The sequence below is a fragment of the Setaria italica genome, chromosome VII, assembly GCF_000263155.2.
Source record: "Setaria italica strain Yugu1 chromosome VII, Setaria_italica_v2.0, whole genome shotgun sequence".
Classification (NCBI taxonomy): Eukaryota; Viridiplantae; Streptophyta; class Magnoliopsida; order Poales; family Poaceae; genus Setaria; species Setaria italica.
Window position 1 is genome coordinate 21,252,648 of NC_028456.1, and position 21,446 is coordinate 21,274,093.

Sequence of the window (21,446 nt, forward strand, 5' to 3'; positions counted from 1 at the left end):
CATGCACATGCACGTATTCCTCTACTACGTGTACGCGCGTGCCGTCGCGAGCATGGCCCTGTAGTGTGATAGAGAAGCTGGTAGCAGTAGTAAACTCTTTTTTATTTTTACCATTCTTTGGTAAATAGATTCGCCCCGCGCGCTCTATCGATCGATCTCCATCGTCAAAAGCTAGCTAGTGACATTCACTAGAGAATAGAGATTGAGTCTCCTAACCAATACACCGGCGTCTATCGAGTCTTTAGTGAAGATCTCGCGTATACCCGTGTTTACGTACTGCCTTTGGTGCCTCCAATTAACATTTAGCATGTGCTGAAAATGGCATGGGCGATCTTCACACGCTCTTAAAAAATCTAAGTGAATCGACGAGTTACGCGGCCGGACCCATCGACCTTATTGCGTACTACTACTAGTACCATGCACCGCCGGAGATCGCCGCGGACAGCAACATCTCGCTCGCTCGACCGGTCCGGTCCCCGCCAGCTACTTCCTGCAAGACCGGATGAATGCGTGATCATTGGACATACGGCGCACGGCCTCGTCCGCCATGCCGGGCAGTACTGGTACCGCGACGTGGCCTCTCCCCCCACACCACACGCAGATGCATCTGGGCGACGACGCCTTCTCGGTTCTCGCTTGCGGCTCCGCGCCGTCTCGGCCGGCGTAGCTAGCTAGCGAGCCAAACAAAGGTGAGTGATTGATTCAACCTGGACGCGACCGGACGGAGCCTCCGTCGTCCTCCTGGCACACTGGCGGGATCTGCCTATTTTCCCTTTTGGCGTCTAGGCTCTCCACTCTGTAGCTGCCAGTGTGTGCCCGCCAATAATTTCCGCGTGATTTGGAGGCTGCAGCCTGCAGGTCTTTGACGCATCTTTGTTCGGTCAGATCGATGAGCATGTACATGCATCAACAGTCATAAATTGTCTCATACGGTACCACATAGAATTTTTACTAATGTGCAGAGGGTGAGGAAAGAGAAAAATATTATGAGACGACTACTCCACCAATATACGAGTTGTGGTTGCATTGCAACTCATAATATTTTTTTTCTATACACAAATTAAGAAAATTATGTGTCAATGCATAAGACCGTCTATTAGACGACACTAATGCACTTGCCCTCGTTAGTCGAGAGCGTGTTGGTATTGATTGATCCGTACGTATCTGTTAGGATGTTCTTTTTTGATTGGGCGGTTATCAGGATATGCGACGCAAGTGCAAAGTTTGAAACCAACGGCTACAATTGTCAATCACAAAAAAGAAAAACAAGTCAATAACAAGAAGAAGTCATTCTGATCACTGTTATCAGGAGAGAAAATTAGTTTTCCTTTATTTCAACTTTTCAAGATCCATAAGGTACCACTTCGACCACTAATTCTAGAACTTGGGTTTTTTTCTTCTTCTTCTCGGAAGTGCGCTAGGAATTCTGCCATTTCTCACTAGAAAAGAAACCAAGAGATAAATGTGGAAATAGTACTTGCCATTTGTCCCAACTCTCTTACGCCCGGAATTTTACCCCTTATGCTGAAAAATCAACTCGAGTATATATCAAGGGCCTATTTATTTCCACCCTCCTAAAATTTTAGCTCCTAAAAAATGACTAAAATGTGACTAAAGAGACAAACATTCCTCCTAAAAAGTGACTAAAAAGTTTTAGGAGGCTCAAAACTTTTAGTACCCCACCCCCTCCTAAAACCTCCTAAAATCAGTGTTGGACTCCCAATACCCCTCTTTATTGCGTTTGTCCCCCCTCTCCCCGAACGCTCCCCTTGTCTCTTCTCTCCCTCTCCTCTCTTCCTGTCCTTAGATCCAGCAAGCGCAGCGCGGCGGGCGGGCCAAGCGCCTGTGAAGGGGTGGTGCGGGGCTGGCGGCGAGCGGACCAAGCGCCGGCGAAGGGGCTGTGCGGGGCCGGCGACGGCGAGCCAAGCTCTGGCAAAGGGGCGGTGTGGGGCCAGCGGCGGGCGGGCCAAGCGCCAGCGGAGGGGTGGTGCGGGGTTGGCGGAGGGGCGGTGCGGGGCCGGCGGCGGGCGGGCCAAGTGCCGACGGAGGGGCGGTGCAGGGCCGACGGCGGGCGGGCCAAGCGCCGACGGAGGGGCGGTGCAGGGCCGGCGGCGGGCGGGCCAAGCACCGACGGAGGGGCGGTGCAGGGCCGGCGGCGGGCGGGCCAAGCGCCGGTGGAGGGGCGGTGCGGGGCCGGAGTACACCGAAGAATGGCGCCAACAACAGGGGCATGGGAAGGGCATCTTGGGTATTTTACCACTTTATTAATTGCCTTTAGTCACTTTTAGGAGGTGGAACCAAACATACTTTTAGGAGGTGACTAAAAACTGTCTAAAAAATTTTAGGAGCTAAAATTTTGGGAGGGTGGAAACACGTTGAAAAGCTTCGCTCATTTTTTCACAATGAATCATCACTTGTCTCGTCCAGAGCGAAAAAGAGGTCGCCTTTATGTCAACTTTTCAAGGTCGATAAGGTACCGCTTTGGTCATTAATTGTGGCACGGGAAATTCTTTTTTCGAGAAGTTCGACAGGAATTCCGCCATTTCATTGGTGGAGAAACCCAAGACATCTACGGGAATGGTACGTGCCATCGATCCCAAACTCTCATGGGCTTGAAATGTAATCTTTTATTCATGAAAAATCGGCGACCATCTATAAAACTGAGGCGAGGAAAAGGGTTTACCGAAGTATATTAATACACGTTGAAAGATTTGCTCATTTCTACACTGTATCATGCACGTCATCACTTAGCTTGTCAGGAGAGAAAATAAGTCGCATGTATTTTCGACTTTTCAAGGACGACATGGTACCACCTGGGCCACTAATACCGGTTGCTCCTTTTTCCAAGAAATTTAGGGGACGTTTGGATACCAGTGCTAAACTTTAGCAGTGTCACATTGAATGTTCGGATAATAATTAGGAGGACTAAATATGAGCTAATTATAAAAACTAATTGCAGAACCCTATGCTAATTCGCGAGACGAATCTATTAAGCCTAATTAATTCATCATTAGCAAATAGTTGTGCAATTACTTTTTAATTAGCCTATATTTAATACTCATAATTAGCATCCAAATATTCGATGTGACAGGTGCTAAACTTTAGCACGAGGTATCCAAATAGGACCTTAGTAGGAATTCTGCCATTTCATTTGAGGAGAAACCAAAGACATTTACGAAAATGGTCGTTGCCATTGTTCCCCACTCCCTCACGCTTGAAATTTACTTCTTAGCATATTGATACTCCCTCCATTTTTAAAAAGACGTATTTCGTTTCGTTAGGACAAGACAGATTTGATGAAGGAGTACTCTATCGATATTTTAGTCTTGTGCAACTAAGTATACTCATAAAAAGTATTTTAGAGTATGAATCAAATGAGATAGAGTACCCATTTGTACACTTGCAACTTGCAATTGTGTTCCTCGGACCCACACATGCTCAGTGGTTTTAACTTGACTTCTATGACTAATTGTGCATATATTATCGCACTAGTTTGTGAACCTAAAGTAAAGCAAGGATTGGAAGTTTGAAGGAATCCAAGATTGGTATCAAGAGTATCATTTTAGTATATACTTAGGAAAAAGATTGACCAAGATTAAATAAACTATTTGAAGAATGAAGAAGATATCATCTGTATGTATAATTGATGATGCTCTTATAATGTAGTAGTTGTGTGATTGTATCATGTACATGTTATGAATCTCCCAGACATACATGATGTTTATATATATGAGCGCATAAAGAGAAAAAAGATTGCACTCCCTTTCCAGCCAAAATAGTACACCCTGGTAGGTGCCTTGATGGTAGCATGCTCTATTATTAGTCACATTTGCGAGCAATTGCTAAGCCTCATCATCAGGTACAGGATAAGATCCTCTGCAGCCTACATGGCAAAGAAAAATGTTCCTTTTTTGTTTTTGGTAGGTAATATTTCTATGCCTACAACGGAGAAACCCCAGTTTGGGTACAGAGAGAAGAGAATAGCAAATTTCGTATACACATAACTTGCGGTCGCGGTCCATTCTGAGAAACCGTTATCAATCAATTTTAGCAGTAGATTTTATGCCACCTATAAACTATATGAAGATAAAACACCCACACTTTAGGATTAGGAAAGCTATGGTTGAACTTCTAAAAAAAGGGAACTATTTATGGAATAGTTTAGTGAGCGATGATACAGTGATGTTTCAGTCCGGAAGATGCTTGCATTTCTGTGGGTAAGTGAGTTCACCTTCTCTCGTATCCAGCTTATTCTACATATCAGTACTAACACTGGTAGAAAACTCACCTTTAGTCCCGATTGGTAGGGGTCAAATCTCCCGAAAATCCATCCGGGATAAAACAATCGAGACAAAGAGGGGGTCTTCAGTCCTGAGTCGCTCAACCAGAACCAAAGACACCCTTTAGTCCCAGTTGATTTTACCAACCGGGATAAAAGAGTTTTCAAAAAAAATAAAAAAAGCATCGGCGGGCGGAGGCCTGCCTCGGCTCCCGCGCCGCCCGTGCCAGCTCGGCCGGCCGCGCGTGCCCCCGCGCTGCCGCCACCGAGCCCCCGTGCCGCCCGCCTCCACTCTCCGCCCCACCAGCCTCCTCCCCACCGGTCGCGCCGCGTCGCTCCTCCCTGGCCTTCTCCCCACGCCTCCCAAATCGGCCCGCCTCCGCCCCGCCTCCACTGCCGGCTGCCGCCCCGCCTCCGCGCCGCGCCCTGCCCTCACCCCGCTGCCGCTCCTCACTGCTAGTGAGGGCGAGCAGAGGGGGAAGGGAAGGAGCAGCAGAAGGGGAGGGGCCGGGAGAGGAAGGGAGGAAGGGGAGGGGAAGGAGGAGAGGGACGCGTCTGTGGTGGAGAAGATAAGGAGAAGGAGAGAGAAGGAAAACTTAAAGGGGGGAGAGAGAGAGGAGAAGTTAATGTGGGGAGCGGGGCACGTGGGAGGGAGTTTCCAACCGACCAGGATAAAAGGTCCCCTTTTGTCCCGGTTGATAATTTTGTCCCGGTTGAAGTTTCCAACGGGGACAAAAGACCCCCCTTTTATCTCGGTTGGAATTACCAACCGGGATAAAAGGGGACGTTTTTTGTCCCGGTTGGAAACTGGCCCCCGTTGCGATATTTCTAGTCGTTTTAACCGGGACAAAGGGGGGGGTCTTTAGTCTTGGTTGTAAACACCAACCAGGACTAAAACTCTCCCTCCCACGGTAGCCTTTGGGGGCACATTTTTGATCCGGGATTAAAGCTACTTTTGTCACGGGTTAAATATTAACCGAGACGAAAGGAGGTGGATGGAAGGTCAATTCTCTACTAGTGTAATTTGGAAATAAGATGATATTCATGTTAAATCAGGTAGAGCACATGACGCACCAGCCTGGTTTTGTTCAAAATGGTATGCAACGTCATGCAATTTAGTTATCAGAGGATTGTGCTTGACAAATATGATTTTAGTTTAGCGTGTTAACGAATGCCACGTAAAGATCAACATTATTTGGGAAACATACTTCATGAGTACCCTACACATGCCATTTTGGTGGTCGACCATGTACACGTGTAACTTCAACTTTGCCATTTTGGTGGTCGACCATGTACACGTGTAACTTCAACTTTGTTCCCCTCCCTCCACTCCCAACTCCCGAGTTGAAATGGTTTGGAGTTTTGTTAGGGGCTATCTATGAAATACTCGAGTGTTGAAGGACCTCCCCGCACTCGAATTTTTAGCCATCAGATTGAAAACGTACGACCCATATGAATCCCTGCCTTCCTTTTATCCTCTTTCCCGTGGCATCTTCTTCTTCCTCACGCCCTCTTTCTCTTCCCCACGCGAGTGTGTCACAAGCGCCGTGCGGGTGTCTCGCCCCCGCGACTCTCGGCTCCAACACCCTACCGCCGTTGATGCTAACCAATTGAAGCTCTACGCCCTCGCCGCCTCCACCTACCAACCGGGAGTCGCCCGCCGCCCGGCTTCGACGGCGCCCATGCCGTTTCGACCGTCACCACCGCCGGCCGGCGAGCCGCCATGAAGCTCCCTCTAGCCCCGGAGGCCACAGGTAACCCCAATCCTCAACCCAAACCCCGAAACCCTAACTTTAAAGGCTCACCGGCATTGTTGCCAGAGAAGAAGGAGAAGAGGAGCTAGCCTTCATGGATTGGTGAAAAAAAATTAAGTGTGAAAGCTCCTCAAAACACTCGAGTGTGATATAGTTTTCCCCTTCTATTATCACTAGCCTATCGCAGCTGTAGCATCAACTCTAAGAATCCTCGTTTTTATTTAGTAAAAGTGATGATTCCTCCTCTTCTCTACACCTAGAAATATAGCATTTTTGTTTGAAAACAAGAATCCAGCATTTTCCATCGTTTAGTTTTCTGCCCAACTAACCCTTCCGGCGACCCGAGTGGCTTTATGGAGGCACGGCGAGGGGGCATCGTTGTCCGAATCACCAGCCACACACACTGCAGCAATCGCGACCTCCTCGCCCGGCTCCCGCACCTCAGCTGCGCCGAAGCCTCGGCCCCGCAGCATCCCCCACCTCCTTTCCGGGGCTCATACTAGGACGCATGCAACACGTGTGGCCGGCGCAGGAATCATCCGCCGAGCGGAGCCCGGACGAGCGAGACACGAGCTCGTCTCATCGGTTGCTGCGTGCCCGGGCCCGCCCCCCCGGTCCTCACAGACCGCTGCCTCCGCGGGCGGCGCGCCGCCCACCGCCTATATAAGGTGCTCCTCCCGCAGCCAGAAAGCTAGCTCGCGGAGGCCACCGCACAAACACAGACTGGTCCAAGCTCCAAAGCCAGCACGCAGCGGAGTGGAAAAATAATAACTCGCTCCGGAACAACTACAACTACCCCCACCCTCGCCGCTGCTGACGCGAGCTGTCTTGACCGGCGGCGATTTCTTTCTTTTCTCTCTCTTTCTCTCCCTCCCTCCCGTGCCTGCACCAACCTTTAACTGCTACGATCGATCGATCGAGCGGGGGTGGGCGAGGGAGGAAGGTTCCAGTCCAGTCGTACGGCACATGGCGTCGGCGGCGATGGAGCTGCTGGGGAGATCCTTCTTGCCGGGCCCTGCGGCGGGCGCGGCGGGCCGGGAGCGGGGAGGCGGGCCCTGCTTCGCCGCGGTCGGAAGGGAGGGTAGGAGGGGGAGGAGGCCGCTGCGGTCGGCGGCGCCGGTGGGGGCGCTGGCGGAGCGGGTCGTCGTGACGCCGGCGCCGGCGGAGAGGGCCGGGGCGGCGCCGCCGGAGGAGCAGCCGCCGCAGCACCCGCAGAGCGTCGCGGCGCGGGCCGTGGTGACCGTGCGGCGGAGGCGCAAGGAGGACACCAAGCGCCGCGTCGCCGAGCAGCTGGACGCCTACGCCGACAGGGTAGGCCGGAGCGTCCTCCTCGAGCTCGTCAGCACGGAGACCGACCCAAGTAAGAAAAACAAAGGCTTCCGTGATCCCACCACCATCCATCCCCTCCGCCGCCGCCACAGCCGCGCGATGCTTCCTTCCTGCGCGGCGACTTGGAATTCCATGGCCGGCCGCATCCTGCGTTTGCGTTGCATCTTTGAATTGTCCTAGCCAGCACAATCTGGTTCCTTTTTTCTTTCTTCCTTCTCTCCTCGCCTTTTCCATTCGCTGCTTGATGAGAGCTTCATGGAACCCGGGGCAAGAATATTCCAGCTGGTGCGCCTTGACCTCTGGGGCCTTGTCTTCCGAGTCATCATTTCCAAATGGACCATCACGTGGAGCTGTCTCTCTCGATTTGATTGATCGGTGTCAGACGCCGCGAATTTTTACCGTCCCGACGCCTGATCGTACGAACGAATCGAGGCATCAATCTGACTGAATCTTTGCTGAATCGGTGGCAGGGAAAGGGGGCCCCAAGAAGAGCAAGCGATCGGCGCTGGTGGGGTGGTTCGAGAAGAAGGACGTCAAGGCGGAGCGGGTGGTGTATACGGCGGAGTTCACCGTCGACGCGTCCTTCGGCGAGCCCGGCGCGGTGACCGTGCTCAACCGCCACCAGCGGGAGTTCTTTATCGAGAGCATCGTCGTGGAGGGCTTCCCCACCGGCCCCGCGCACTTCACCTGCAACTCGTGGGTCCAGCCCACCCGCGTGGACCGCAACCCGCGCGTGTTCTTCACCAACAAGCCGTACCTCCCCGCCGAGACGCCGCCGGGGCTGCAGGAGCTCCGGCAAAAGGAGCTCAGCGACCTGAGGGGAGAGAGCGCCGCCGACGCCGCCGGCGAGCGCAAGCTCACCGACCGGGTGTGGGACTACGACGTGTACAATGACCTCGGCAACCCGGACAAGGGCGCCGAGTTCGCGCGCCCCGTCCTCGGCGGCGAGCAGCTGCCGTACCCGCGCCGGATGCGCACGGGCCGGCCCAAGACCGTCACAGGCAAGCTCTCACTTTCCCTCTCTCACCACCGCCAGCCATCTGTCCATTAAATTCCGCGACAGCAACAGTGGCTGACCTGACATGGCGGCCGGGGGAGGCCGCCGTCGCCGTCGCGCGTAGCTTTCGTATCCAAACCACCCGATCGCGGGCGACGTTGACCGGCGCTAACGTTTCCTTGCGCAGACGAGCGCGCGGAGAGCAGGGTGGAGTACCCGGAGCCCACCTACGTGTCGCGGGACGAGGAGTTCGAGGAGGGCAAGAACGAGATGCTGTCGGAGGGCGCGCTCAAGGCGCTGCTCCACAACTTCATGCCGCTGCTGGTGAGCTCCGTGTCCCCCGACATCCGCGACTTCGCCGGCTTCCACGACGTCGACAACCTCTTCAAGGAGGGGCTCCGGCTGAAGCAGGCGCTGCAGGACCAGCTGTTCCAGAAGATCCCCTTCGTGCGCAAGATCCAGGAGAACAGCGAGGGCCTCCTCCGCTACGACACCCCCGACATCATCAAGAGTAAGCGACCGTCCTCCTCCTGCTCCGTGCAGCGATCCATGGCGATCCGATACGATAAGATACGTTGCACGGCACTTTTGTAACTGATGATGTCGTTCCGTGTGGCAGAGGACAAGTTTGCGTGGCTGCGCGACGACGAGTTCGCGCGGCAGGCGCTGGCTGGCATCAACCCCGTCAACATCGAGCGCCTTCAGGTAATCCGTCGCCGTCACGCCCAAACACGCCGCGGACACTGAGACTGCCCTGGCCGCGCCAGTGCTCGGCGGTTGCTGTCGTCCGCGGGGTGGAGCCGAAAGGCGCCGCCGTGCTTGCCGCTCACTTGCTGGTTCGTGTTCTCGCGTGTCCTCCCCCAGGCGTTCCCGCCGGTGAGCAAGCTGGACCCGGCCGTGTACGGCCCTAAGGAGTCGGCCATCACGGAGGAGCACATCATCGGGCAGCTGGACGGCATGTCGGTGGCGCAGGCGCTGGAGGACAACCGGCTGTACATGCTGGACTACCACGACATCTTCCTGCCGTTCTTGGACAGGATCAACTCGCTGGACGGGCGCAAGGCCTACGGCACGCGCACGCTCTTCTTCCTGACGGCCGCCGGCACGCTCAAGCCCATCGCCATCGAGCTCAGCCTGCCGCCCATGACCGAGGGGTGCAAGCGCGCCAAGCGTGTGTTCACGCCGCCCGCCGACGCCACCAGCAACTGGCTGTGGCAGCTCGCCAAGGCGCACGTCTGCTCCAACGACGCCGGCGTCCACCAGCTCATCAACCACTGGTACGCCTCTGAACACGATTTCCTTCAGGCTTCAGCATTCGATGCAGAGGAACTCAGCTGCGGGATTCGATGCGTGTGTGCAGGCTGAGGACGCACGCGTGCATGGAGCCGTTCATCATCGCGGCGCACCGGCAGATGAGCGCGATGCACCCCATCTTCAAGCTGCTCAAGCCGCACATGCGGTACACGCTCAAGATCAACGCGCTGGCGCGGCAGATCCTCATCGCCGGCGATGGCGTCATCGAGTCCGGCTTCACCCCCGGCCGCTACTGCATGGAGATGAGCGCCTTCGCGTACCGGGAGCTCTGGCGGCTCGACCAGGAGGGCCTCCCCGCCGATCTCATCAGAAGGTACATGCGCACACATTATTGCAATACTATTTCGCTGCATTACCTGAAATGCGATGTCTCTGAAATCTTCATCGCATAGGTGCAATGCAACAGAAATTGTCTGCCTGGTTCCTCAGTTCATTTGTTTTTTTTTTCTGTTGACACACAGGGGCATGGCCGTGGAGGACCCGACGAAGCCGCACGGTCTCCGGCTGCTCATCGAGGACTACCCGTACGCCACCGACGGGCTGCTGCTGTGGTCGGCCATCGAGCGGTGGTGCGACGCTTACGTCGCCACGTACTACCCGTCCGACGAGTCGGTGCGGGGCGACGCCGAACTGCAGGCGTGGTACGACGAGGCCGTGCGGGTGGGGCACGCCGACAAGCGCGACGCGCCGTGGTGGCCGCGCCTGTCGACGCCGGCGGACCTGGCGTCGCTGCTCACGACGCTGCTGTGGCTGACCTCGGCGCAGCACGCGGCGCTCAACTTCGGGCAGTACCCGCTGGGCGGCTACATCCCCAACCGCCCGCCGCTGATGCGGCGGCTGGTGCCCGCCGAGGGCGACCCGGAGCACGCGCACCTGGTGGCGGACCCGCACCGCTTCTTCCTGTCGGCGCTGCCCAGCCTCACGCAGACCACCACCTTCATGACCGTCATCGACACGCTCTCCACGCACTCCGCCGACGAGCAGTACCTCGGCGAGCGCCCCGACGAGGCGTGGACGGCCGACCCGGCCGCGCTGGCGGCGGCGCGGGAGTTCGCGGAGGAGGTGCGGCGCGCCGAGGAGGAGATCGAGCGCCGCAACGCCGACACGGGCAGGCGCAACCGGTGCGGCGCCGGCGTGCTGCCGTACGAGCTCATGGCGCCCACGTCCGGGCCGGGCATCACCTGCCGCGGCGTCCCCAACAGCGTCACCATCTAGTCTCAGTTCAGCAGACATGGGAGGATAACGAGATGATTTGGAAGTGAGAAATTTCCGCTCATTATACTCGGGCGGGGAGAAATCTTAGCAGAAGAAGATTACTTTTGCCATAATTCTCCCCATTTGATTCGGGGTCCGGATAGGATGAATATTTTGACATGGGTGGGAGGAATTGATATTGTAGAGTGGGTGTAAATAACACAATCAATGGAATATAGTCGTATAGAGTTCTCAAGGAAAGTTATCCAGTATCTCATCATGATTATGCAGAACTGTTCAGCGTGGGGTTTATCTTCATGTCAGTGTTGTCTACAAACACTACTGCACATTATTTGCTTTGTCCAGATTCATGGCGTCATATAGGTGGATCGTCAAAATGTAAGTATTATTTGAACAGATTGATAGTGTCATTTAAGCAGATAGTCAAACTTCACTTAGCACACGATTTGGTAAGAGCTCATATCTGTTCTTTTTCATCCTTCTCAGTTCTCATTCCGAAATTCTGAATTTGATTTATTCAGTTTATTGGCAGTTGACAATCGATGGAATATTGCGGTATAGAGTTCTCAAAGTTGTCTATCATCTTATACATAACTGGTTAGTGTGCTTTTTATCTTGCTCATGTCAGTGTTATCTTGCACATCATTTGCTTTGACCAGATTGATGGCGTCACTTAAGCGGATCGTCAAACTGTAAGTTTTATTTGAACAGATTGAAACTGTCATTTAAGCAGATACGGAGTAGTCATAATTATTTTAGCACGTGATTTGGTAGGAGCTCGTATCAGTTCTGCTGCGTTCTTCACATTTCTCATTCCCAAATTCTGAAGTTCTTTTATTCAGCTCAGAACTGAGCTATTTTCATATACTACTTAAAATTATTTGCTTTGTCCAGACTGATTGTAATGTACGTGGTTCGTCAGAATTTCAGTTTGTTTGACCTGATTGGAAGTGTCATTAAGCAGATAGTCAAAATTCACATTAGCACGACTTGGTAAGAGCTCAAATCCTTTTGTGTTCTCAGTTCTCACTCGGTCACTCCAAGATTCTGAAGTCAAATTATTCGGAGCAAGTCTTTGCTCACTTTTTTATAAGAAATATTGGCTTATTATTAGTGGCAAACCATAAGATAAGCCTGTACAGATAGGATCAATCTCTTTTATTCACAACTGTATGGACAAGTTGAATGCACGCGCCATACCAGAGGATGGCGAGTGCCAGAATCATAGCCCGATTGTTTTCGGCAACGTACAGCGCTGAAAACGCTACTAATAGAAGCGCATCAGAGACTCTAATTTATTGCCTCAACGATAGGTCACAGCAATTAATTTGATTTTCTCTGTAGTCATTAGCTTAAGCAACTGTTGACGGTTCTTTCTCCGTCCATCTCAATCATTGAGTTGATCAGCGCAAGGATTTTCGTTTTGACTAACAGGAGAACGAATCCTTTTTAAAGATCAACTGAAAGAACAGATCTAGTCGGAAAAGGGGGAAATTGAGCAGATCGAGTGACTGTACGGACAAGTTGAATGCACAGGCCATACGAGAGGATGACCACTGCCAGAATCTTAGCCCGATCACTCTCGGCAACGTACAGCGCTGAAAACGCTACTGAAAGAAGCGCATCAGAGACTCTAATTTATTGCCTCGAAACTAGTTCAGAAACACTACAAGCACAGCAAACTATTGGACCCAGATCGAAGATTCGAGGGAGAGAAAAAAAAAGAGGAGAAAGGTTGCATTAGACTCACGACAGCTTTGTGCAATCAACAGAGCGTATGATTGTTCAGAGTTTGATGGTATGTATGAGCAAATCATCATCGTCCAACGCAGAACCGAATCACCAAGAACAAATCACAGAAGAAAAGGAAAAAACAGAGAGGAAACCGGCAACGAGAAATCAATCGGAAACTGAAGCAAGCGGAGAAGAACGGCGGCGGTGGCGGCCGGGGAGTGAAAGGTTACCTTCGAATGTCAGGTGCCCGATTATATAGAGCGGCCGCCGGGGGCTGCAAACCCTAGCGACCTTGGAAATTTACTCGTTTGCCCTTGTCGATTGGCTCGGAGAGCGATCGTGAAACCCAATGGGCCTTCTATCTATGGTTGTGGATCCATTCGCTTCCGACTTCGGCGGCCCACGTATAGGATTAAGGCCCGGTACACAGCCGCACCTAGCTCTAAATCCAACGCCAAGAATCTCGCACTGGGGTATTGCTCCCACAATTATACAGAGTATATTTTCATGGAAAGCCAACAAAGCTTCTCAACTTGACATGTGTCCATATGCCTATATATCCCTTCAGGTTACAATCTTTCTCGTCAACTGGCGCGACGAAGCGCGCACAGATCGAACCGAACAAAATCAGACCTCAAATCAAATGCACATACGGGGAAAAAAGAAGAAACAAAAAATGGAGAAGACGAACAAAGCTCGAGATTGGAGTGAGAGCAGCTCGAATGTTATTCCGGCGCAGCCGCGGCGGCGTCCGCACGTCGTGCATCAGCACACCATGCTGCTCCTCTTCTTGGCGACGAGCCTCTTCCAGAAGGTGGTGACCTCCTTCTCGATCTCGTGCACCGACTTCTTGGCCGGGTGGTCGTGGCCCGCCTTCTTCCCGGCGTGCGCGTCCATGTCCGCCATGGTCTTGCCCAGGTCGGCGATAAGCCGCTCGGCGAGGCTGCGGCTGAAGTCCTCGCGGATGACGACGCGCATCACGGCGACGTGCTCGGCGTCGGCGGGCATGGTGTAGGCCGGGACGATCCAGCCGAAGCGGCGGAGGCTCTCGGCCACCTCGAACACCGTGTACTTGGAGGTGTCCTTGAGGGAGAAGGCCACCAGCGGCACGCCCGAGTCCTTGGACACCACGTCGAAGTAGCCCATCTTCTCGATGCCCTCCCGGAGCACCGTCGCGTTGTCGCGGCAGTTCTGCATCACGTCCTTGTACCCCTGCCGTGCCCATAACATCAGTTGCAGATAGAATTGGTCTTATAGTGTTTCCTGATTTGTACATGGACCTTAACAAGCTTAAAAACTTTTTCATCTGTGCATATGTTTGCATAAACTAGGATTGCTTTTTCGAATGACATTGAGTGGACTGATGGTGAAGAACATTCGGATGGCATGAAGAAGTAATGGACGGCATCACAACAGTCTGAACAGCCAGCTGAAACTGAACATGCATGGATTGCGTGTTTGTTCGCTTGCAGATGCAAACAACACACGTTTCTGTGCGTTCCTTGCAAACACAAGCAACAAACAAGCCTCGGATGTAAACCGTAGCAACAATTACCTCAAATCCGAGACGGATGAGCTGGTAATACTGCGCGATGATCTGGCTAGACCCTGCACAGAATTAGATATGTCAGAGTTCAGCATCTTAATCGGCAACGAGATGCTAATATGTGTCTGGCATGGCGATGATCTTCTCGTGCCTTTGGAGAAGTTGAGCGTGAAGGTGGGCTGGTCCGCGCCGAGGTAGTTGATGTGGAAGATGAGCTCGTCGGGGAGGTCCTCCTTGCTCCTCCAGATGACCCAGCCGACGCCGGCGTAGACGAGGCCGTACTTGTGGCCGCTGACGTTGATGCTCTTCACCAGCGGCAGCCGGAAGTCCCACTCCAGCTCCGGGTAGATGAACGGCGCGATGAAGCCGCCGCTCGCCGCGTCCACGTGGATCGGAGTGTCCCACCCCGTCTCGGCGTTCTTGGCGGCGAGCAGGTCGTTGAGCATCTTGACGTCCTCGAACTCGCCGTTGAGCGTGGAGCCGAGGATGGCGGCGACGCAGATGGTGTTCTCGTCGACCATCTCGGCGGCCTTCTCGGGGTCCATGACGTAGTAGCCTTCCCTGAGCTTCACCTCCTTGAGCTCCACCTCGAAGTAGCGCGCGAACTTCTCCCAGCACACCTGGACGTTGGCGCCGGTGACGATGTTGGGCTTGTCGTAGGGCTTCCCCGCCGCCTTCATCTTGTTCTGCCACTTCCGCTTGAACGCCAGCCCGGCCAGCATGATTGCCTCCGAGGAGCCGACGGTGCCCACGCCGACGGCCGTCTCGTCGTCGCCGATCGGGGCGTTGAAGAGGTGCGCGATCATGTTGACGCACCGGTTCTGTTCTTTTCCCCAGTGCAATGCAAACTCGATCAGCAGAGATCAGCAGCAGTTCAGAGGTGATGATGGATCCCGCGTAGTACGTGTACCTGGAGCTCGGTGGTGACGGGGTACTCGTCCATGTCGACGTAGTTCTTGTTGATGGAGGCCTGGATGAGCTTGTCGCACTCGGGCTCCATCCACGTGGTGACGAAGGACGCCAGGTTCAGCCGCGGGTTCCCGTCCAGCATCAGCTCGTCGTTGATGATCTGGTACGCCGCCTCCTTGGGGATCGATTGCTCCGGGATCTTGAACCTGCGCACACCGCCGGCCGGCCGATCAGTTCCCGGGACACGCAGCTGAAACTGAAATCAGGGACGGCGGCGCGCCATCGCGATCGCTGCCGTGTTGTTACCTCGGGAGCGCGGTGCGCACGTAGCGCGACGCGAAGGTGGAGCAGTGCAGGGACTCGCCGGCGTTCGTCTTCGCCGTGGACAGCGCCATTTCGGCTCAGTGGATGCGGATCTCTGGGTTACGCGGCGAATTTCTCCGAGACGTGGGGGGGAGCGGATCAGAGAGGACAGAGCGGAGCAGTGGGAGGAGCGGTTTTATAAAGGGGATGGATGGGCCGGTGCGCGCGACGTGGTCGGGGCGCCCATGGTTCTTGCGGAGACGAACGGGGGAGCAAGCAGCACGGCATCCGCTCGTATGCCGGGCAGGGCGCAGGTGTTTCGGCGCTGGACTCGGGTGGGTCTCTCGCTCCGATCTCCTGCTCGTCGCCCACTCGCAGAGACAACAGGAGGTAGCTGTTCCTTTTTCTTCTTTTGCGTGTCCAGTTGTGGCATCTGCGCGGCGCTGATGTCATATACGGAGTAGGACAGTATAGGAGTACGGGAACATATCCAATTTTGGCAAAGGTACCACATGACTAGGCACGATGTAACCATTTATTACATGTCACGAAAAATGTCTTTTGAGTTTTGACCATGGATGGTACAAAACGCGGCACACTGAAACCTGATTCCATCCGGAGGGAGCATATCATAGAGGATCCTGCGACATCCATCTTCTAAACATTGTTTGGCACTCCAAGGGCCTATACAATGGAGCAATATGCCCAGCACCCTGCAATGTTGAATACACAAATAAACGCAAAAGATTGTTATCTGAACATACATTATGATATAAAACGTAGTGCATATAGCTAAAAATCTTCGAAGTACACTGTCAACTGACAGCATTTTCCTACAGCACTGACCTTCACGGTTGCAAATGTTAGGTTGCTCGAGTATCTCCTTGTGAATCTAGGAAACAAAATAATTAGCTGGTTAGAGGAATATAAGAGTAGAGCAGTATTAATCTATACAGATCTAGCAGCTGGGAGGAAGTTGCCAGTTGAAGATTGCTGATGTGCAGTTTTTGTTTAAGATTGTCATACGCGCATATATTGGTATTTTCTTTTTAAAAAACATTTACTAATCTTACTATTACTACTAAAGGCTCCTTGAAGCCTACACGTGAAGTCACCTAGAATCCTAGGTGAACACTTAGAAGAAGAGAGAAATTCTAAAAAATTCTCACAAAAATACTATTACTAATTGGAGGCCCTTTTGAAGTCTACATGTGAGCCACCTAGGATGATCCTAGGTGAACACTCTAGAAAAAGAGAGAAATTCTAGAAATTCTCGCAAAAAAGTAAAACAACTAGCCATCAATCGGTAGACTCAAATAATCGTAGCCATTGGATCTATATGTCTTCTAAAAAATTACACACCTATGCTATTATGAAAATAGCCTAAAGTAACCCTTAAATCTATATCTAAATTACCCACCTCTACCATTGTGTAATAAATTAAAGTAACCCCTAATATTCATCAAAATTACCCACTTATGCCATTATAAATAATATTTAAAATAAACCCTAAATTTGCAACTAAATTGCCCACCACTAATACTCCAAAATATAACTTAAAGTAACCTTTTAAATTTGCATCTACATTACCTATATATGCTATTATTAAAAATAACATGAAGTAACCCCACATTTGAATCCAAATCACTTTAATTCAAAATATACACCGATATATGATTCTAAATCATCTATCTAAATCATCTATTTCTTACCTGCGATATAATAATTAAGGTTTATACGTATGATGTGCATCACCATTTGTAAAGATATAGAGAAAGTGGTGAGAATATAGATTTCTATATTAAAATTATAGCTCAAGCTTATAGTCTATTAAACAAATTCAAGTGCTTACCAACGATGCAAACTAATTAAAATCTGTAACGATCAGTTGAATAATCAGATGAAGATAACAAGTATATAGATATATACGTATTGTAGCTCAAGATAATAGTTTTGTAGCAAATGTGGACTTATTTTTTTTTCATTGAAGGCTCCGCATTAGTTCTCACGAGACACGCTAGAAAAAAATCCTAAAAATTTTAACAAAGATAAGAAAAATCAATCCTATAAATATAATAATCATAGATATTGATCTATTATATTTTCTAAAAAGTTAACCACCACTATCATATAAAAATATTCAAAAGAAACCCTAATCTATATCAAAATTAACGAGCTATACCAAATAATTTAAAATAATCTCAAAATCTTCATCCAATTTACTCATGCATATCATTACAAAGCATAACTTAAAATGGCATTCTAAATTTGTATCTAAGTTACTGACAAATGTCGTTATCAGAAATAACCTAAAATAAACACCTAAATCTTAAATCTTAATCTAATTATCTTCAAGTGCATCATACAGAAATGTCCAAAAGTAAACTAATATATTATTATAAAATATCTATTTATGTCATTGTTAATATAGAAATATTAAGTTAGGGTATATATGCATGTATCACCATGTAGTATACATACATGTATGTGAGGAAGTGATGAAAAATATTAATTTTTATACTAAACACAATGTATGGAGGTGCGATGCAGAATGAAAAAAAGTGTAAATGTGGATGAAAAAGTGTATAGAGTAATTATTAATTAAAAATCAATCATAATTGAACAAAGATAAGCACACATCTATATGAGTATCGTGTTGCAGTATTAAAAAAATGAGAGTAGCTAGAAGTTTAATTTCTAAATAATTTTTAAATACAATAGATTTTAAAAACATTAGTCCGTGCGGGAGTACACGAGTTGATGGACCAGTACTTTAGAATATTCTAAAGAAAACATTCAACAAGGATATAACAACTGCTATCAAGTGTCAGACAACACATCAATTCATCAAGCGTACGTATGTGACATTCCAGATTAAGCAAGTGATGATGTAGAAGCATGCTCCTTACCCAGCAACTTGGTCACCAACATACCATGGTCGCCAGTCATCTACGATGGTCAAGTTTAGGTGTCTAATCCATGCTTGTGTGCCAACATGGGTTATACTGGGATCGTGATCGCCACTGCATGGTAAATTCGTTAGGCAACCAAGAATTCAATGTAGGGTAAGCATGCCAAATAATTTCTACTCCCTAGCCCAACAACAGTGCAAATATTGCACGGTCCATATAGTCTTCGAGTGGCTATGCAGTAAATCTGCAGCCTGCAATACAAAGCACTATACTTCCTTGGGCTAATTACCTGTATATGAGAGCTGCGTATCCTTTTGTGGCTAGCCTTGAATGATACTCCACTGCACTCTGGATGTCTTCAGTGTAAGACAATCCATGGTTAAATCTTCTCCATTCTCCAATTGTTCCCTGGAATGTGGCACAAACAAACTCCAGTGAGAAAATGTGCTCTTTGCTTTCTCTAGACTAGATTGTGTGCCAAGATCGCCGGTACCTTTCGAACACCAAGGCTCTCCTGAATTGTTGCATCATTTCCCCATATGTCGGATAGAACGTACTCAGCTTCCTGCAGCAAAAGGAAAGTGTTTGTATGACAACAGAGTCAGATAAAGCTTAACCACTAGTTGATCCCTGACCGAAATTGGACGAAGGAGATCGAATGAACAGTTTAAGGGTTGTGAGATTCTTTGGCGATCTTTGGCACTCAACTGGACATTTGAACCCGGACAGAAACTCTGCAGACTCTAGCATCACCCGACTAATTCCGTCTGCCAGTGCCACAGTCTTGGTGCTCCACACCACATCAGGGCAAGCCGGCTCCAGGATGTGTTGCCCACTGAGATCCCTTGTGCACTGCATTTTCATAACTTAGGCGGTAAATCATGTGAGCCAATATCAGGTTGCAATGAGACACATAAGCACAATATATAGCCCCACTTGAGAGATGCAAAAGGTGACTAAAATTTGGGAATCAGAATTCAGAATATGTGACAAGCTACTGTCATAAGCTTAACTAATGGTTCATAGTCATCACAGCTTTCAAGTTTGTGCACCGACCTTTCAAGTTTGTCTACATGTAACTGTTTGTGATACTCTGTTTGCATTGCAGAAGGCATAATTGAAATTGTATAATGCAAGACTACTTTTGATAATATACCTAATGGTGCCGTTTCACACGATCAAGTTCCAAATAATGAGATCTGTAACAGTATCAACTAAGTACTCACATTCTTTATAGCTTGGATGGCCTCTGTGCATGCAGCGTTGCTAGGAGCACTATATTTTCCACCACAGTTCCCCCTAGCATTCTGCAAGTAAAAATATGTGAAACATAATAATAGTATTTTTTGAATGAAAGATATGTCATTGCAACTGCGTTGATCACCTTGATGGTTATCTTTAAAGCAACTAGAACTATAGTTGAAAGTATGTTATGTAAATCATTTTAAAAATTTCATGAGATGATGGATCACCTCGTAAAGCTCATCTGATACAAGTCCCATGCCATGAAGATATGGAATTTGGCCGTCCGTATCAAATTGGCTGTCAGTCACCGGGTTGCCAGCAATGTACCCCTGAGTTTGTGTAGAAAATAAAAAAAATTGAATTATACATGTGCTCTATAACCAACCAAGGCAGCACTGAAATTGCCAAGCTACTCCTAGCCCGGAATACAGATCAGGTACATACTGAATTCAGTGAGGACTATGTGAAAAAAATATCACATTAAACCAAATGTTACCCACCATATTTTAACACATGAATAAATTTCATTGCAGTCCTAGATCTTTAGCTTATTATCACATAAATTGAATCCTTCGTCTCATTCACTCATGAATCAGGTCCTAATTATCTTACCAATTAGTATGTTTTTTAAGCATCTCGCTCCTTCGAAATTTAGTAACTTAGGTTTATCCTTATTTTCATTTTTTTGCACTTTTGTAGATTAATCATTTTTTCTTTTACATCCTCTGGATTAATTAAGACTCCTTGTCTTCTTATTGGTTACTTGATCTTGAAATCAGAATCTAAATTAAACATTACGTGAATATTTACATCACTACAGTAGAATGCGCATGCAATTGTTATTGATTGTGTTGATACATAAGGAGTGGACATAAAAAATGTATATTTTCATGGTCCGAATGATGTTATTCGGTTATTCCCGAACCAAGAAACATGAGAAAAGAAAAAAAGGTCCCTATTTTTCCCAGAAAAGATAAAAAAAGAACCATTTGAGAGAAGAATAAATGGGCAAAATTAATAATCGAGGTAAGCTCAGGACAAATATCTTAGTGAACATTGAAATATTTTCACCAGACCTTGAGATTGAAAAGTGGTTTTTCACCAAGTTCTATACCTGCAAATTGTAAAAAAGTTGTTAACAGTGCCTCATGTGTAAAATAAAAAAATGATACAGTGAATCGAATATTTGTTTTTTTATAGACATAATCACATAAACCATGTCCATGTCCGGCAGGGCGTACTCGGACTGTTCTTTATTACCAACATTTGGGTGGCCAAACAGATTAGCAACTATTGTACTCGTCACCAGTAATATTGGATTAAAGATATTGCAAAACCCAGACAGTCTAAAGCAAAAGTTGTTGTTTTGATTCAGGGGCATCATTTTGACTATAAGATCAACTTAGTTATAGCCTTTTTATAGAGTAATGCGCATATATATATAGTGCGCCGTCAGAGAATTTTCTATTCACTCATAGATCTCACCCAATTAAAAAGTTCCATGATCTAGAGAACAAATTTGAAAGGAAGCTTACTTCTGTCGATTTCTAATGTAAGACCAGGAATGATGAGACCACTGTATGAATCCCCAGCAATGTAAAGCGGATTCGACAGGAACCGGGGATGATCTTGAAGCCACTGCACACAACCATTCTCTTAGAGCATACAGAAAGTAGTATTTTATTCACGCAGACAAAATGTTACAGTCTGTTGCAGTCTTGCAGAGTGGTGGCTACTTTATGGGGTCGTTTGGTTCCCTTTGCTTATTTTTAGCACGTGTCATATCAAATATTTAGATACTAATTAAGAGTATTTAAAACGTAGACTATTTACCGAAGACGATTGCTTGTGTAGAAGGAGTACCGGGACGTGCTGATATTAAGGATGGTCTGAGAGGGGTAAAAGCGGG

At 49.1% G+C, this 21,446-nt stretch overlaps 3 protein-coding genes across 3 annotated transcripts in view; 1 reads left to right on the forward strand and 2 right to left on the reverse strand.

Moving 5' to 3' along the window:
* Positions 1-6,999: 6,999 nt before the first annotated feature.
* On the forward strand, positions 7,000-11,184 carry LOC101772084 (putative lipoxygenase 5). Its single transcript, XM_004975695.4, has 7 exons — positions 7,000-7,393; positions 7,833-8,363; positions 8,547-8,870; positions 8,979-9,064; positions 9,224-9,636; positions 9,720-9,986; positions 10,135-11,184. Exons 1-7 carry the CDS (start codon positions 7,000-7,002, stop codon positions 10,886-10,888), a joined length of 2,769 nt encoding a protein of 922 aa, XP_004975752.1. The 3' UTR covers positions 10,889-11,184.
* Positions 11,185-13,129: 1,945 nt separating this feature from the next.
* On the reverse strand, positions 13,130-15,793 carry LOC101772493 (glutamate decarboxylase). The gene is made up of 5 exons (XM_004975696.3): positions 15,384-15,793; positions 15,079-15,283; positions 14,320-14,989; positions 14,178-14,230; positions 13,130-13,834 (listed from the first exon to the last, which is right to left on the reverse strand). The coding sequence occupies exons 1-5, from the start codon at positions 15,470-15,472 to the stop codon at positions 13,388-13,390; spliced, it is 1,464 nt and encodes a 487-aa protein (XP_004975753.1). The 5' UTR covers positions 15,473-15,793; the 3' UTR covers positions 13,130-13,387.
* Positions 15,794-15,874: 81 nt separating this feature from the next.
* The window catches only part of LOC101772898 (serine carboxypeptidase-like 7), a 7,039-nt gene continuing 1,467 nt past the window's right edge, over positions 15,875-21,446 (reverse strand). The window contains exons 4-13 of the mRNA XM_004975697.3: positions 21,073-21,175; positions 20,614-20,651; positions 19,765-19,866; positions 19,519-19,599; positions 19,001-19,144; positions 18,786-18,857; positions 18,582-18,700; positions 18,290-18,403; positions 16,227-16,272; positions 15,875-16,093 (exon numbers count right to left, since the gene is read on the reverse strand). Coding sequence (XP_004975754.1) covers positions 16,010-16,093; positions 16,227-16,272; positions 18,290-18,403; positions 18,582-18,700; positions 18,786-18,857; positions 19,001-19,144; positions 19,519-19,599; positions 19,765-19,866; positions 20,614-20,651; positions 21,073-21,175 — 903 coding nt within the window. The 3' untranslated portion in view covers positions 15,875-16,009. The remainder of the gene's footprint in view (positions 16,094-16,226; positions 16,273-18,289; positions 18,404-18,581; positions 18,701-18,785; positions 18,858-19,000; positions 19,145-19,518; positions 19,600-19,764; positions 19,867-20,613; positions 20,652-21,072; positions 21,176-21,446) is intronic.

What these genes read in the sequence shown, in the direction of transcription:
- LOC101772084 (XM_004975695.4), top strand. Translation starts at nt 7,000, where the DNA reads ATGGCGTCGGCGGCGATGGAGCTGCTGGGGAGATCCTTCTTGCCGGGC. An exon ending in CCGGCCCAAGACCGTCACAG is followed by an intron (nt 8,364 to 8,546) that starts GCAAGCTCTCAC and finishes TTCCTTGCGCAG; the next exon opens with ACGAGCGCGCGGAGAGCAGG. An exon ending in CACCAGCTCATCAACCACTG is followed by an intron (nt 9,637 to 9,719) that starts GTACGCCTCTGA and finishes GCGTGTGTGCAG; the next exon opens with GCTGAGGACGCACGCGTGCA.
- LOC101772493 (XM_004975696.3), bottom strand. Translation starts at nt 15,472, where the DNA reads ATGGCGCTGTCCACGGCGAAGACGAACGCCGGCGAGTCCCTGCACTGC. An exon ending in CCGTCACCACCGAGCTCCAG is followed by an intron (nt 14,990 to 15,078) that starts GTACACGTACTA and finishes GGAAAAGAACAG; the next exon opens with AACCGGTGCGTCAACATGAT. An exon ending in CACGCTCAACTTCTCCAAAG is followed by an intron (nt 14,231 to 14,319) that starts GCACGAGAAGAT and finishes AATTCTGTGCAG; the next exon opens with GGTCTAGCCAGATCATCGCG.